At 39.2% G+C, this 15,740-nt stretch overlaps 1 protein-coding gene across 5 annotated transcripts in view; it reads right to left on the minus strand.

The window, feature by feature from the left end:
• The window catches only part of PROX1 (prospero homeobox 1), a 55,775-nt gene continuing 46,056 nt past the window's right edge, over positions 6,022–15,740 (minus strand). For 4 of the 5 annotated variants that reach the window (XM_013970386.2, XM_013970387.2, XM_013970389.2 and 1 more), the window contains exon 5: positions 6,022–11,656. In XM_013970386.2, the coding sequence (XP_013825840.1) occupies positions 11,468–11,656 (189 nt within the window). In that variant the 3' untranslated portion in view covers positions 6,022–11,467. The remainder of the gene's footprint in view (positions 11,657–15,740) is intronic. The other variant, XM_018060737.1, reaches the window with a different exon arrangement.

The raw sequence follows: 15,740 nt of genomic DNA on the forward strand, positions 1-15,740 counted from the left end.
TTGTTTAGAAATGCATCCACCTCATGAAGATTTCTCATATATATAACTATAATGTTGATTCTACAAATTCTTGGATATTGAGTGGAGAAAAGACATAAATAATACTCAGTTGATAATGGATATATTATTCACAGTTTTTTCTAGAATGCACAGGTATTTTTTCTAGAATACCTGTACTCAGAGGCACATGCCCATACCATGCTTGAGTGCATGCTCATTTACCTTCCTCTGTGTCAGACTTCAAGACTCTCTTGCTCACTTTCAGTTGCTGAGTGGTGAACAGGCATTTAAATAAAATGTTTCTTCTGGTTATCAAGAGCTTTCATGTTGTGAATAATTGGAAATTGGACCATTGATTTTTGAAATTATTTCCTAACAGGTCAAGGGTAATGACAATAACAAGAAATCCATGCCTCCCATTTTCATGGTCTAGAGCTACTCACACCAAGGAATTTCCAATACCAGCAAAGCACAGAGTACTATTTGCACAAGCACTGGGGAAAACCCAGTGCTTTCTCCACCAGCAGATTTATTTGCAGAGACACAGGCATTTTTTCCAGGGAGGCTGCCAAACTATCTCCTGAGCCTGTCTAGCTAGCACCTGGGCCACTCAGCAGGGGGCTTTGCAAATAATACCCTCCCCTTTGCCAGGGTAAAGACAGCCTAAGTGATTGTTTCAGTCTGTTATGGCACCTTAATCTTTCTAAGCTGCTCCACTCCTATTCTGGGGCGTACCCAAGCATGCCTGGCTGGAGGTGGGGCCACAGTGGCTAGAGGCCTGAGGCTGAGGGCAAGGGCCCCAGGAAATAGTAGGCCTGGGAAGAAACTTTTAGTTCCTGGAGAATTTCTGTGTTCTTCAAAATTTGAATGTCCTGGGAAGCTGCCATGGGTCTGGGTATAGTTCTTAGATCACAATTTAAAACAGTATGGCAGGATGACAAAAGCCACTGGCTAGGGGAGAAGAAAGGGAACTAAATGCATGTGCCTGGCAGGCTCGGTGCTGTTTCTTTGGTGTAAAAATAATCTCTATTTTTGAAGGTTTGCTAAAACTCACATAAAGCTACTATTTTTTAATGTTCACCTAATCATTCATCCTTAAAGATCTCTTACTTTACTTGATGAGTATTGTGTTGCTGTTTAGCAGAGAACTCCTTTATTTTTTTTTTAACCTTTTAAAAAAGATGTTTACTATTGTATTGTAAAATATACATAAAATATAATTTACCTTTCTAGCTGTTCTTAAGTGTAAAATCAGTGACAATTGATTTTGGTTCTGCACCAAACAGAACAAACAACAACAAGCAGACAACAGTCACAAGGTTCTGCAACTATCATCACCATCCACTTCTGGAACTCTTTTGTCTTCCCCATCTGAAACCTCATACCCATTAAACAATAGCTCTATATTCCCTTCTCTTATCCCCTGGCAACCACTATCCTACTTTCTCTTTGAATTTGATTACTTTTAGAACCTCAAACAAGTAGAATCACACAGCCTTTGTGTTTTTGTAACTGGCTTATTGTACTTAGCATGATGTCTTCAAGATGTTTCCATGCTACAGCTTGTATCAGAATTGTCTTCCTTTTTAAGGCTGAGTAATATTCCACTATGTGTAAATACCACATTTTTTAAATCGATTTATCTAAAAGAGGACAATTAGTTTGATTACACCTCTACGATTATTTTTGTTTTTTCATTGATTGACTTTATCAATAAACACATATTTTAAAAATCTTTATATTGTAGTTCATTAGCAGTGGTGTGTTAGTTTCCTGTGTACATCAAAGTGATTTGGTTATGAGAGTGGAAAATGTTGGCTTAAAGCTCAACATTCAGAAAACGAAGATCATGGCATCTGGTCCCATCACTTCATGGAGAAACAGTGGAAACAGTGTCAGACTATTTTTTTGGGCTTAAAAATCACTGCAGATGGTGACTGCAGCCATGAAATTAAAAGACGCTTACTCCTTGGAAGAAAAGTTATGACCAACCTAGATAGCATATTGAAAAGCAGAGACATTACTTTGCCAACAAAGGTCCGTCTAGTCAAGGCTATGGTTTTTCCTGTGGTCGTGTATGGATGTGAGAGTTGGACTGTGAAGAAAGCTGAGCACCGAAGAATTGATGCTTTTGAACTGTGGTGTTGGAGAAGACTCCTGAGAGTCCCTTGGACTGCAAGGAGATCCAACCAGTCCATTCTGAAGGAGATCAGCCCTGGGATTTCTTTGGAAGGAATGATGCTAAAGCTGAAGCTCCAGTACTCTGGCCACCTCATGAGAAGAGTTGACTCATTGGAAAAGACTCTGATGCTGGGAAGGATTGGGGGCAGGAGGAGAAGGGGGCGACAGAGGATGAGATGGCTGGATGGCATCACTGACTCCATGGATGTGAGTCTGAGTGAACTCTGGGAGTTGGTGATGGACAGGGAGGCCTGGCGTGCTGCAATTCATGGGGTCGCAGAGTCGGATACGACTGAGAGACTGAACTGACTGACTGATACATGTATCTATTTTATTTCAAATTCTTTTTCTATTTCAATACAGAATATTGAGCAGAGTTCTCTGTGCTATACAGTAGATCCTTGTTGGTTATCTATTTTAAATATAGCAGTGTGTACATGTCAATCCCAAACTCCCGATCTGTCCTTCCCCCACCTTCCTCCAGAACCACATGTTCGTGGAACTTTTTTTTTTTAAATGAAAGTTTGACAGAACTTATTGAATTTAATATTCACGTTCATACTTAGAGACTTATTCTATCATATCTGATGAGATCTTTGTTGCTTGAAACAGAGAACATCTTTTAAAAAAGTGAACAGTTTATTGTACCCCAGTATAAAGATAAAAACTCTTTGGTTAAAAGAGATCTTGATTTGGTGGCCCCTGAGGTAGTACCACATTACCCTAGAGATCTTGGGAATAAAAGTCACTGAGTTAAATTCTCTTTAAAATCTATTCAGCACTAGGTGATTTCCTCTCTAACCAGAAAAACAAACCAATGTCCAGTGGAGAAGGGTCCCTCCTTCTGAATGATTTTGGAGACACTTGAAAGGACTCAGTGACCACAGGCAGGAAAGTGGTCAAGGGATTCAATGACCACAAGTCCTGGAAAAAGAAGCAGGATGCGCTGACAGATGATACTGCATTCAGGCAGGGTGTAGCCATGAGTGACATTGTTCAAAGATGTGGCCTTGTGTTTGGTGGGGAAGACTGCCAACCCTTAATTGCTGGGGTGTTTTCAGCCCCAAAATGAAAATGTAAAAAGTATTCCTGTGACCATACATCTTTTAATACCTATACCACTGGAAGAGAAACACACCAAGTTAGTGATTTCTTCATGTTATGTCTAGTAGATATCTCAGTCCCCTTGAACAGAACAAGGGCTGGGGCCACACGAGAGCATTACATGCTTGACAAGTGCTGAGACACTTACTGAAGGGCGAGTGATCATGAACAGAGGGAAAAAGATCCAGCCACCCTTGACCAACTTCAGAATTTTGCTCTTGCCTTGCCCTGTAAGTTAATTTCCCTTTCTTTTTTATAAAATAATCTTTTAAAGTTTATTTTTTTGGCAGTGGTGGTCTTTGTTGCTCTGTCCAGGCTTTCTCTAGTTGCGGTGAGCAGGGGCTACTCTTCATTTCGGTGCACCGACTTCTCATTGCAGTCAGTTCCCTTGTTGCGGAGCACAGCTCTAGGCATGTGGGCTTCAGGAGTTGTGGTTCCTGGGCTCTAGAGCACAAGCTCAATAGTTGTGGACAACAAGCTTAGCTCCTCCACGACATGTGGGATCTTCATGGACCAGGGATCAAACCAGTGTCCCTTACGTTACAAGGTGGATACTTAACCACTGGGCCACAGGGGAAGCCCCCTAAATTCCCTTTCTTGAAGGACAGGGAAGCCTGGTGTGCTGCAGTCCATGGAGTTGCAAAAAGTCAGACATGATTGAGCAACTGAACAACAACAACACGAGAAGCAAAAACATTTTAGCAAACTTTTTTTTTTGGTATATAGAAATCCTTCAGAGAAAGTCAACATGGTAGCTACACTGACTCTAAGAATCCTTTAGCCTTCTAGACACCAAAGAGAAAGGTTACCCTTTAGGTATTTTTACCCCAGAGTCTTGACCCTCCCTCCAAAGGGTTATTGCTTGTGGAAGGGGGCAGTGGGTGTGTGGAACCATTTTTTTTTTTTTCTAGTAATCTTTCACAACTTCGTATAGATATCATACAAGCTGATTTCCTTTACAAATCCTTCTCGTGTATTTTATGCCTTCAGGAGCTATCATAGATCCCAGAACTTGGCAACACACAGCAAATATTTGATGTTTTCCTATGACCTTGTTTTCAGAGACATCTGTCTCTCACTTTAGCATGTGTGAATAAATTGTAAAAATGTGAGGATTTTTAGCTGCTAGTCTTTAAGAAAAACTTATCATTTATGATAATGAATGGAGATACCAATGAATAAAATCAACCTTTTCTTTATTATTACTTGGTGGAACCTAAACCTCCAAGTATAGCAAGGGTACTGGCAGGCATTGAGACAGACATATATGGAAATAGTTCTGTGAACAGGGTTTAGATCAAAGTTAAGAATAGTAGTATTGATGCATATTACTCTGGGTCAGTGCCATCAGATGGAGTCACAAAAGCAATAAGTTGAAGCTACAGTTTACACGAACCTCCTGTCAGAAAATATTACCACCTACTGTAACTTCTTAGTGATTTAGTCACTACCTGGATTATCCAATCTGATTTAAAGAAGATTGGTGTTAAGCAAGGACCAGAAGATGGAAGTCATTTCATTATATTACCGCAAATGCCTTCTCCTGTTCAAGAGCAGTTAGAAGAGAGCTGAGGGTGAGAGGTGGGGTGGGAGGAGCAGAGAGTGGGGGAAAGCATTCCTTTCTTTCTCCAATCAGGGAATAAATATTTTGGCACAGAAGGCCACATGCATGCTCTTTGGCACAATTTAATTAGGAAGGCTGGAATTTAAATTTGTGCCATTGATAGAAAAAAGAGCTAAAAATGGAAAATACCATTACCATTTCATAGCTTTTCAGTTGGCACTGATTCTAAGCACTTCTCATGACAATAGAGTCAAAATATAAAGCTTTTTCACTGAGGGGAAGAGCAAAAGGAGATATCTCAGAGATGGAGAAGACTCAGTGTACAGTAATATGGCGGGCAGAAAGGGAGGTGCCGCTGTGAGTGACATTTAATAGGGTCATTGTCAAGTGGGCAAATGAGTTCTGATGATTCCTCAGGTTTTTGATTTGAAGATGAAGGAGACATGATTTTAAACTAAAGCAAAAGAGAGAAAGAAAGTTTTCCAAAGCCATACAACCAATGTTTTTAGTATGAATCATGCCGCCATTCTTGTCCAAAGGAACATTTCAGAAAGGTTTTACATTTACATTAGGATGTAGTTCTGAGTTCAACCAGCATAGAAAGAATACAAGCTCTCACTCCCCATATTTCAAATAACATATTTGCCATTTTGTGATTTGGGGAACATCTTTCCTTGTTCTTCAAATCATGAGACATTAACAATTGAACTGCATTTATTAGATCACAACATTGTTTGAATCCAAAACTTACATTGATTATAAATTCTGAGGGTTAAATTTAAATTTGTGAGAAGAGGTTTCAGACAGAAATCTAGCCATTTACTACAAATGTCTGAAGTAAAAAAAAGATCATTTCTATGAGTTGCGTGTCACGATCCTAGGTTTGTATGCTTAAGAACTGTAAAAAAGGAAAATTCCAGGGAATTCCCTGGCAGTTTAGTAGTTAGGCCTCCTCACTTTGGGTACCAAGGGCACAGGTTCAATCCCTGGTCAGGGAACTAATATCTTGCAAGCACATGACCAAAAATAACAAACAAAAAAATAAATTGCCCAACTGGCAGGAGGAGGAAAACTCTATAATTGATATTATAGTCACAACTAGCCTGCTGCCCTACAATTGGACACAGGTCCAAAAACTAAGTGTCCCATGTGTAAAAGAAATCAAATGGCACTGAGCTTGTAATGTATATTTTATTTTGCACAAGCTTGCATATATACTGCACATACATTCAGTTTAAGAGGAGATGGAAGGCACACAAGGCAATTGGACTACTGTATCCTTTCAGTGGTACAAAGCAAAAGGTAAAAGTTTGCAGAGTGTACAAAAGCTTAAACACACAAAGTAAAACCCTCTTCCCACCCTCCCCCCAACAAATTTTTTTTCCTGTTTTAAAATTTAGTAGCTGCCAAACTAATTTTTTTTTACTTTTACTTTAAAATCAATTGTCTACTGCACCTTTTTATTTATTTTTTAATATGGACAGGGAGTCTCATTGTTTTTTTATCATATCAATTAATATTACAGTACATCCTTGGTAATACAAAATTGTACACCTTCATCAAATAAATTAGGATAAATTAAACCAATAAATTATGCAAAGTCTTCAGAACAATAGACAACAACAAAAATCCACAATTGAAATTGCCTCTAGCTAAAAAAAAAAAATCAAAAATTGACTTTATCAGTTCAGTTATTGTACTATATTCAAATCAAAGGGTCTTTATTACAAAAAAAAGAGCTTAATAATGCTATTTACAACATATTGCTAAATAATATAAAGGCAGTGTTTTGTCACGGTTTATACTATATACATATGAGAAATGGCTGGGACAATATTGGGGGAAGCCAGGACCTTTGATTCTTCTGTGTATTGCTGAGACCAACCCCAAATACATTTGCTTTTCAAATTCTAATTTTGAAGTGGTAATATACAATTTAAAAATGCTTTTCCCCCCTATGGAGAAGATTCGAATATTTTAAAAAACAAAGAATGAATCCATTTCACAAAAAAGGGCCACTCTTTGCCTTTTCTGCTCAGGCGCATGTTTGTGCATTTTCGGGGTGTCAGTTTTGAGAGAGGGCTCAGTTGAAAAGACTCAAAGTCCAGTTGCTCCCAGATTCTGTTATATTTCTAGAAGGATACTTATAAGGAGATGCAAAGGTTAAATACCAGTTTTGATCCCAGCTCTGAAAACGAGCATTTTAGCTTTAGTCTTACAGGTGGTTTACAACCAACAGGTCTACAGAAAACAAAACTGCACTTCCTTCAACGTCACATGTAAGTGCAATACAGTAACTGCTTACTCATAGAAACCAGTTACGTTCTTTTAAGGGGAGCTTTTTGAAAACAATGCTTCTTGTAATTTGCAAACACGGAGTCTGTACCAGAACGAAACATTTGTACTATTCACACCAATAAAGAGTCTATAATATACATGGCAAAGAGATTCTGCTCTGTCCTCACACGCACACGCCTTCTCTCAGGGGATTCTGTAAACCACTTTTTCTTTGATGAATTTATGATTGCTTCTGGGGAACATCCTAATTTGAAAGCCCCCAACTCTTTAGCTTTACGACTTAATATTAACCTATATGTGTATGCATGTATGTGTGTGTGGGGGGGAGGGGGGATTACATACTAACTGTCTTCATGTACACAGAAAAGAAATTTCATAAATTTACAGAAACTGCATTACCCTTGCCCTTGACATCTGATGAAAGAGACTCTTATCTTTTAAAAGTAGAGAGCAGGATTTTCAAGAATGCTTTCAACTGTCTATACAGTCACCGAAGTGTTCCTAATGAATTCAACAGATGTTGTGAGAATGTAGTTATTTATTAAAATCTCATGTCTTACGTAACAACAGCCATGAGGTTAAATATTTACATTGCTTTATAAAAGTTCCCCTCTTGCTTTAGTGTTTTTGTTTTGCGTTTTTTTTGTTGTTTTTAACATTTTTTAAAATGATATTCACCCACATCCCTAGCACAGCAACAATGAATTGGCAAACATAAAACACTTTAATGGAATAATACTTGGAGGCACAAAGCAAACTTCGGGAATATGTGGGTGAACATTTCCTTAAATAATTACTACATTCTACCAGCTTCCACGTTGTTTTACCAGTTAAAGTGAAATGTCCTCATTAAACAGCCAGAGATACAGTGAGAATTAAATGTTTTGTTTTTGCAAATAGAACATTCTTTTGACAAAACATAACAAATGCCTAAAATAGGTCCTTAAATCTAGGTAGGAAAAGGTAAGCTTTCCACTTCACACGCATATATATATGTCTATTTTTACATGTGTGTATATGTGTGTATGTGTTTATGTTCACACATCTGCACACACATACATAGCACATGGTATGAAATATTGCTTCTATACTACTTTTCGTTAGGCTAAGAAAACACAAGATTTGCACCACAGTTACAAAAAATTGGCTTCTACAAGAATTTTCAAAACTCGAATGCTGCTCAAACAATTGAGGAAAAAATAATTTGCGGTATCAAACTGTTCTAAAAATTCTCTTCTCAAAAACGTATTCTCCCGCTTTGTTTTTAAAAAGACACAAAATATGCATAGCTATCAACGTCATGTCAAACAGCCAGAAAAAAAATCTAGTGTTTATTGCAGCTGTAGTAATTGGAAATAAAGTCAAAAGATGAAATCGAAAGCCACAGAAGGCACAAGAACAATTGTACTTGTGGGAAAAGAGTGGGATTTTGAAGGATTTTTAAAAATCCCCCCGCTGGTGCATTTAGGTCTAGGCACAGACTATAACCTCAAGTGTAGATGCAAAAATATTTGGGGTTAGCAGAAAATAAGTGGAAATGTGGTACTTCAACATGGACTTTAGACTTTGTTTCCCTTTGTAAACTGTCCCTAGTCCTTCACCCTCCCACCAGAGAAAGTGAACTTTCTCCCAAGTCGCCAATTTTTATGTGGTGAGAGTTGAATGAAGATTGGAAAGATGGTGATTTTAAAAAACCTGTTAAATAGGCATTTTGAGAGACAGGCTTTTGTCATTTTCCAATGCACTGGGAGGCACAAGATTTTATGGTGGTGAAAGAAAAAGAATCATCTAAAAGCAAAATGATCAAGTTCTGTTTCCAGGACAATGAGGTGAGTTTCTACTCACGCTGCAATTTCTACTCTGAAACAATTTCTATGCCTCAGCGAACATTGAGAGGATATTATTGTGGATAAGCACATCAACATTTGGTTGTGAATACACACTTTTGCTTAATTTGTCTACTTAAATTAGAAAGGCAGGGGAGAATAATACTAAAAATCTAAATATGTCTGGAATCAATACTAAATTTGCCCCAGATCAGGAAGATACTAGCAATCTGTCTTGATAGGTGAATACATTACAGTTTTGCCTTTTGCCTTGCAAATGGCAACACAATGGTGATGTGAATTCCAAGGAACAGCAAAAAGAGCCAGTTGTATACTGATGTGAACAACGAATGTCATACTCTTGGGCGTGAAGCAAGGCGAAAGAGTGTGACCACAAGTTGAGATTGCTTCTCTACTTTGTGCTGATTGGATTTTTTTTTTTTTTTTTTTTGGTTTGCATTATATTCCAATGTGATGATTATCTGAACATTTTTTTTTTTTCCTAAACAAGCCAGAACAAGAACATATTGGCTCCGACGGGCCTGTGTATGCTGTGTAGGAGCCTCGAGCTGGGGGATGGGTTCAGTTGTGCAGGGAGGCTGGGGCGTGCCAGGCCTAAGCTGCTGCACTCCGTCCACACCGTGAGAGGCTGTGTCTCCTGAATGATGCAGGCATCACAGGACCACACTGTTTAATTTAAAGTCAGCAGGTTTTAAAGCTTTGTGCTGACAATAATTGCCTTCATACATTCCTGTCCATCAGCAGAATTTATAAATGATGTTAAAATACAGTGATTGGGTCAGCTAGTCTCATGGGTCAACCGACATTCTTCAAAGTCAAATGTCATTTTTATAAAAATCAAGGAAAAAATGGTATTTATGTTATACATAATCTAAATACCAGGGTTTTCTTTTTTTTCTTTTACTGTGTCATTTTAGAAGATGTAGATCAAATTACTGAAGGGGAGGGAGGGTTCTGGAAAACACTATTAGAATAAAAAAGGAATTCTTACTGCCTCTGCACACAAAACCCATCCAAGAAAACAAGTGTGAATGCCATATGGCTTTTTAAAAGCAAGTATGGAAACGCTGTACACTTTTGAAAAACTGGAAAAAGAAAAGAGAAAGAAAAAAAGAGGAGAACCATTGGAGAAAGCATGAAATAGCAGCTAGCTTTCTTATGTGTGCTGAAATTGTGTCTTTTGGGTTAACTCCCAAACTCTCCTATTCTATACACTCTTCTCATGTTTTGGTCAGTTACTAGCTTCTGAGTTAGAAGAGACTTTATCATTGCTTTAAAACACTGTACCTAAAATCAAAACACTTTAAATTAGACTGTCACCACTTTGAATATCCATCAGGGTAGGTAGTGTGGAAATGTATAGGAAAATAGGTCATTCTCAAATGTACTCCTCTCAGGAGGGGAAGATCCAGTCAGCTAGCAGCTGTCAACAAACTTCTAGTATAGGCAGGAACTTTATGGTCAAGTTAGGATGTCCTTTATTCCTTACCATAGAAAGGAATTCAGCAAATAGTGTTTTTCGAAAAAAAAAAAAAATTGTTAAATATTAAACAGACATGATAATTCTTCTAAAGCATATAAACAAAGTTTTGCAAAGAATAAAATTGAAACTTATGTGCCTTTTTATATCTTAAGCAAGATAAACAGAAAATAATAACACATTATAGGGGTTTTCCTGTATGAAGAATGATAGGTACTCACTTACTACCAAGAAGAACCTATTGCAAAATTCCGAGAGGTGACTAGAAACCACATGAATTTCCAGTCTCACCTTGATAAAGTCAGTTTTGTATAAAATTGCTCTGCCTCCAAAAGAAACTAGTTTGGGGTGTTTGCCATTTCTCTGAGGAAAAACTTGACAGTTAGTGATCATGTTTTCTTTTTAAAATGTGGCCTTTTGGGGTACTTTTGCAAAGTGAGCTGTTGATCTGCCACCGGCATTATTTTCAAACGTGTGATAAAAAGCTACTTACTGAGTTCAAACCAAGCAAAATATTTAAGTTTATCAAGTGGTTTCATTCAGTTTTCTGACCTTCTCAGCAGTAAACACAAGAGACGCATCACTGACTGCGGAGTTGTGCTCTGTCACGGGTCTCCCTCCGCCAACCGCCATTTGCAACAAACCATGAATCCAGCAGACGCATTTTAAACAAATGCCCGTCCTTGCTAATATAGACTTTACACACGTCAACATTCTTTTTTTCCCTGATAATTAAGCCTATTTTAAGTCTCCAAATGTTAAGGGCCTTGGGCAAAAGTAAACTAAAGGCGGCAGGAAAAGAACCATCCCCGTTGCAATTGAAAACAGAAGAAAATGAGAGAAAGATGATGGAGGAGGAATTACCAGCTGATTTCATAACATATCCATGCCTCCCATACACACATATATGAAATCAAAATCTAGACACGGATAACGTGGACATCCAAAGGGGACTGCTACTATTCATACATTCGAAAAGAGTTGTTGAAATTTCTACTCATGAAGCAGCTCTTGTAGGCAGTTTGGGGATTTGAAAATCTCAGGGACTTCACTATCCAGCTTGCAGATGACCTTGTATATGGCCTTCTTCCAGGAAGGATCAACATCTTTGCCTGCGATAATGGCATTGAAAAACTCCCGTAATGTGATCTGCGCAACTTCCAGGAATCTCTCTGGAACCTGCTGATACAAGGAGACAATGGCATTAATAAAGTTTTCAGTTTCAAGTCTCCAGTTCTTCAAAGGAAATTGAGCTAAGGTCTTTCTTTCAGATAGGGGCTTACAGGGCACCTGCATTTTCTAAAAATGGCCGACCCCTATTCTCTTATGTAAAGTTGTTATATATAGTAGCATTGTAATGTGGGGTTGACAGCTTTGTAGAGTTTTAGAAAAAGACTTATGCAAAGGATACATGCAGACCTATTGAAAAACTTGGATTCCATTGTGAATATTTGAGTAGAAAGATGGAGACATACTGTTGGGACTCCTCACTTCATTAAAGAGGTGTATTCCAGAATCAGTTCTCTACCTTATCTTTCAGAATTTGAATCATTTTTCCATTAGGAAAACAAAATGTCTTCTCAAAAGTAGACTAATAATTGGCCTTTGATATAAACTAAACCCACGCTACAAATGAAGAAAATTAAAACCTTAGTTTCCTGCTTGTATTAGAGGACTGTCCACTCTGTTGCTAAATTGTATACTAAAATATTCCGCACTATAAAGGACAGGTATACCTCCTTTCACTGCACTTTGTTTTGCTTTATTATAGGTCACAGATAGTGAGTTTTTTTATGAATTGCAGGTTTGTGGCAACCCTGTGTGAAGCAAGCCTACCAGCACCATTTTTTCCAATGATAACTGCTCACTTCATGTGTCTGTGTCACACTTTGGTAATTCTCGAAATGTTTCAAACTTTTTGCTCTCGTTATCTGTGATCAGTGATTTTTGATGTTACTACTGCCAAAAGACTACAACTCAAGGCTCAGATGATGGCTAGCATTGTTAGCAATTAAGTATATTTAATGAAGGTCTATACTTTTTTTAGACATAATGCTGTTGCACACTTAATAGAGTATAATATGGTATAAATATAACTTTTAAACACACTGGAAAATTAAAGAAAACATCATGTGACTTGCTGTATTGCAACACTTGGTAGTCTGGAATGGAACCTGCAATATCTCTGAGGTATGCCTCTACGCTGCGGACAAAAAAAAGGAGTAAGATGATGATATTAATACTGAGTCCCAAAATACAAAAGTGTTAGTTGCTCGGTCGTGTCTCACTCTGACTCCACAGACTGTAGCCTACCAGGTTCCTTTGTCCATGGAATTCTCCAGACAAGAATACTGGAGTAGGTTGCCATTCCCTTCTGCAGGGGATCTTCCTGACCCAGGGATCGAACCTAGGTCTCCTACACTGCAGGCAGATTCTACCATCTGAGCCATCAGGGAAGTCCAAAATACAAAATGTGTACCAAATCCTAAAATCCTACATCAGAAAATACTTTACCTTGAGATGAGAGTTTCTCCATAAGAGAGTGATTTATGCAGTTGACAGTAATAATACTCCACATTTTTGGACTGCTTATTATGTGTCAGGTACTGTGTTATATACTGAATGTGAACTGTATCATTCAGTTTCCCCAACATCTCTGTGGTTATTAACCCCATTTTACAGTAAGAAAATGGAGGCGCAGAGAGAATAAGGGAATTGTTCAAAGTCACTGTAGTTCAAGATAAACATTCTCCAAATATACTGTTCAGAAAATCTATTTGTTAATTCTTTCCTACCACAGCAATGAATATATGTGTGTGTTTTTTCTGTGCATGTGCTTATGAATTGTTTATTAGTAGTTGTTTAATAGTCTGACCTCTCGTCTAGGGAAAGGAATAGCTACTGATGTACTTATTTAGTAATCTTTGTGAGTTACATGGTAAAGCAGGACCTATCACTCCCACAATGAAACAAAGGATTCACAGAATCATTCCAGATACTTATAATTTTCCAAGTACACACTGACACTTTGTAGTTTTCCTTTAGTGGGGGAACTTACACATGAATAATGTTTTACTTTTATAGTAAGTGCAGACATCTGAGGAAGTGAAAGCACTGCAGCTGCACGTGTAGACGGATCTGGGTACACCTAGACAAGAGGTGAGAGATTTTTATCTTGGCTCAGACCTGCTGCTCACCAAAGTAACAGAGAGGGGTTGTCATTTTGAACATATTGGATCCCATTCTCCCCACCTTTTCTCGCTTTGTGCAGTGGACCTTTTTATAATGATAGTAACTGTTAAAGAAAATGAAAATGATGCCAGACAAACCTGTCTGAGACATTTGGAGTTGGACAAAGAAGTTCAGTGCTTCCTATGGCAAGTCACTTGTCCTTTGAAAGAAATCTAATGATGCTCCAGAAGAAAAAGAGCCCCAATCTGGGGCCGACTGGATTCTAGAAAAAGTGAAAATGTTGAGAAGCTTCTCCCAAAATATATATATATATATATATATAGGCTAGTTTCTCAGGACATAGTTCCAACCACTGCCTGGGAAATAATGGAAATACCACCTTGCTCCCCAGGGCTTTCCTAATGGCTCAAGCAGTAAAGAATCTGCCTCAAGTGCAAGAGATGCTGGTTCGATCTCTGGGTCGGGAAGATCCCCTGGAGGAGGAAATGGCAACCTAATGTAGTGCTGGCAACCCACTCCAGTATTCTGGCCTGGAGAATCCCATGGACAGAGGAGCCTGGCAAGCTACAGTTCATGGGGTCACAAAGAGTAGATATCACTGAGCATGCACGTAGCACCTTGCCCTCCATAAATGTGCAAACCCATATACTCCAAAGGCCATTCCCTGATGAGAATTCAACCGAACTCTGATGACCTTCTCCCCAATCTCCCGCACATACACGTGTATTTGTGGGATGGGGAGGGCATGGAGTGGCAATCATGGAGTGGCACTCACCTTCTACCAAATAAAAAGTCATTAACAAGCCTTTCTGAGTACTCTCCTGTCTTCCCCAAAGATGATCCTTCAAATTGTGTCAAATGGGCGTTATTGAGAGAGGGATTATGGCTGGAGACCAGTTACACAGTGCAACTACCCACTCTAACTACGGGGTTTGGGAGCTGTTAGCCAAATGCTACATAAACATAATCAGAGGCATTTATTAAAAGAAACATTTCAAGAAGTGTGGTTTCCCTGGCCATTGGCAACAGACCCACGATGAGGATCTATGGTCCTTGAACACTCGAAGATGCCGCCTGGCCTGGCAGAGAGTTCTGGGGACAGAGGTATGGCAGGGGCGCCAGATGAAGCCTACCCACTCCCAGGACCCCCAGGAGATCTGGAAACCAGGGCCAAGGGAACAGGGATGACGTTTAAGACAGTCAGAGGAGGGGGATGCATCTAGAAAAGCGTCAGCCTTGGAGGAGGGAAGAAGTGCAGTTCTGGGGGTTTGCCTGAGAACAGATCAAAGACATTTCTTTGGGGAGTGTGCACAGCCTCCATTCTGTTATTTTCTTTCTTTTTTTTTTAATGTTTAAAAATGTATTATTTTTATTTCTTGGCCATGCCACACGGCATGTGGGATGTCAGTTCCCTAAGCAGGGATCAAACCCTTCCCTTGCATTGGAAGGTAGAGTCTTAACCACTGGACCACCAGGGAGGTCCCACCCTGTTATTTCTTATCATCGGCCATGCTGGTTACTGATTTTTAGTGGGTTTTGTCCTTTTATAAGGACTTCCCAGGTCGCGCTAGTGGTAAAGAACCCACCTGTGCTAAGGCAGGAGACGTAAGAGAGTAAGAGATGCTGGTTTGATCCCTGGGTCGGGAAGATCCCCTGGAGGAGGGCCTGGCAACCACTCCAGTATTCTTGCCTGGAGAATCCCAGGGACAGAGAAGCCTGGTGGGCTACAGTCCCTAGGGTCGCAGAGTCTGACGTGACTGAAGCAACTTGGCACACACGCACGCATCCTGTTTCAAACATTCATTTCTTTTGGCAATACTCTTGGGCTGTCCTTTAACAACTTGTGCATCTGTGTCTTGATGTCATTTAGCTTTTCACCTACTTACATCTAGTTGTAGTGGATTTATCCTTAGATGTCTTTTGAGAGCTCTCCTGGCTTCCATTCTGTGTTTTCCTCACAACGCTACACAGGGTTTTGTTGCATCGTCTTTGATAAACAGCTCAAAACGAGACCCTGCCTTCTGCTTTGCTCCACATTGCTCTAGATTCACACCTTACCTTCTGCCTAAATACT

The sequence above is a fragment of the Capra hircus genome, chromosome 16 (genome assembly GCF_001704415.2).
Source record: "Capra hircus breed San Clemente chromosome 16, ASM170441v1, whole genome shotgun sequence".
Classification (NCBI taxonomy): Eukaryota; Metazoa; Chordata; class Mammalia; order Artiodactyla; family Bovidae; genus Capra; species Capra hircus.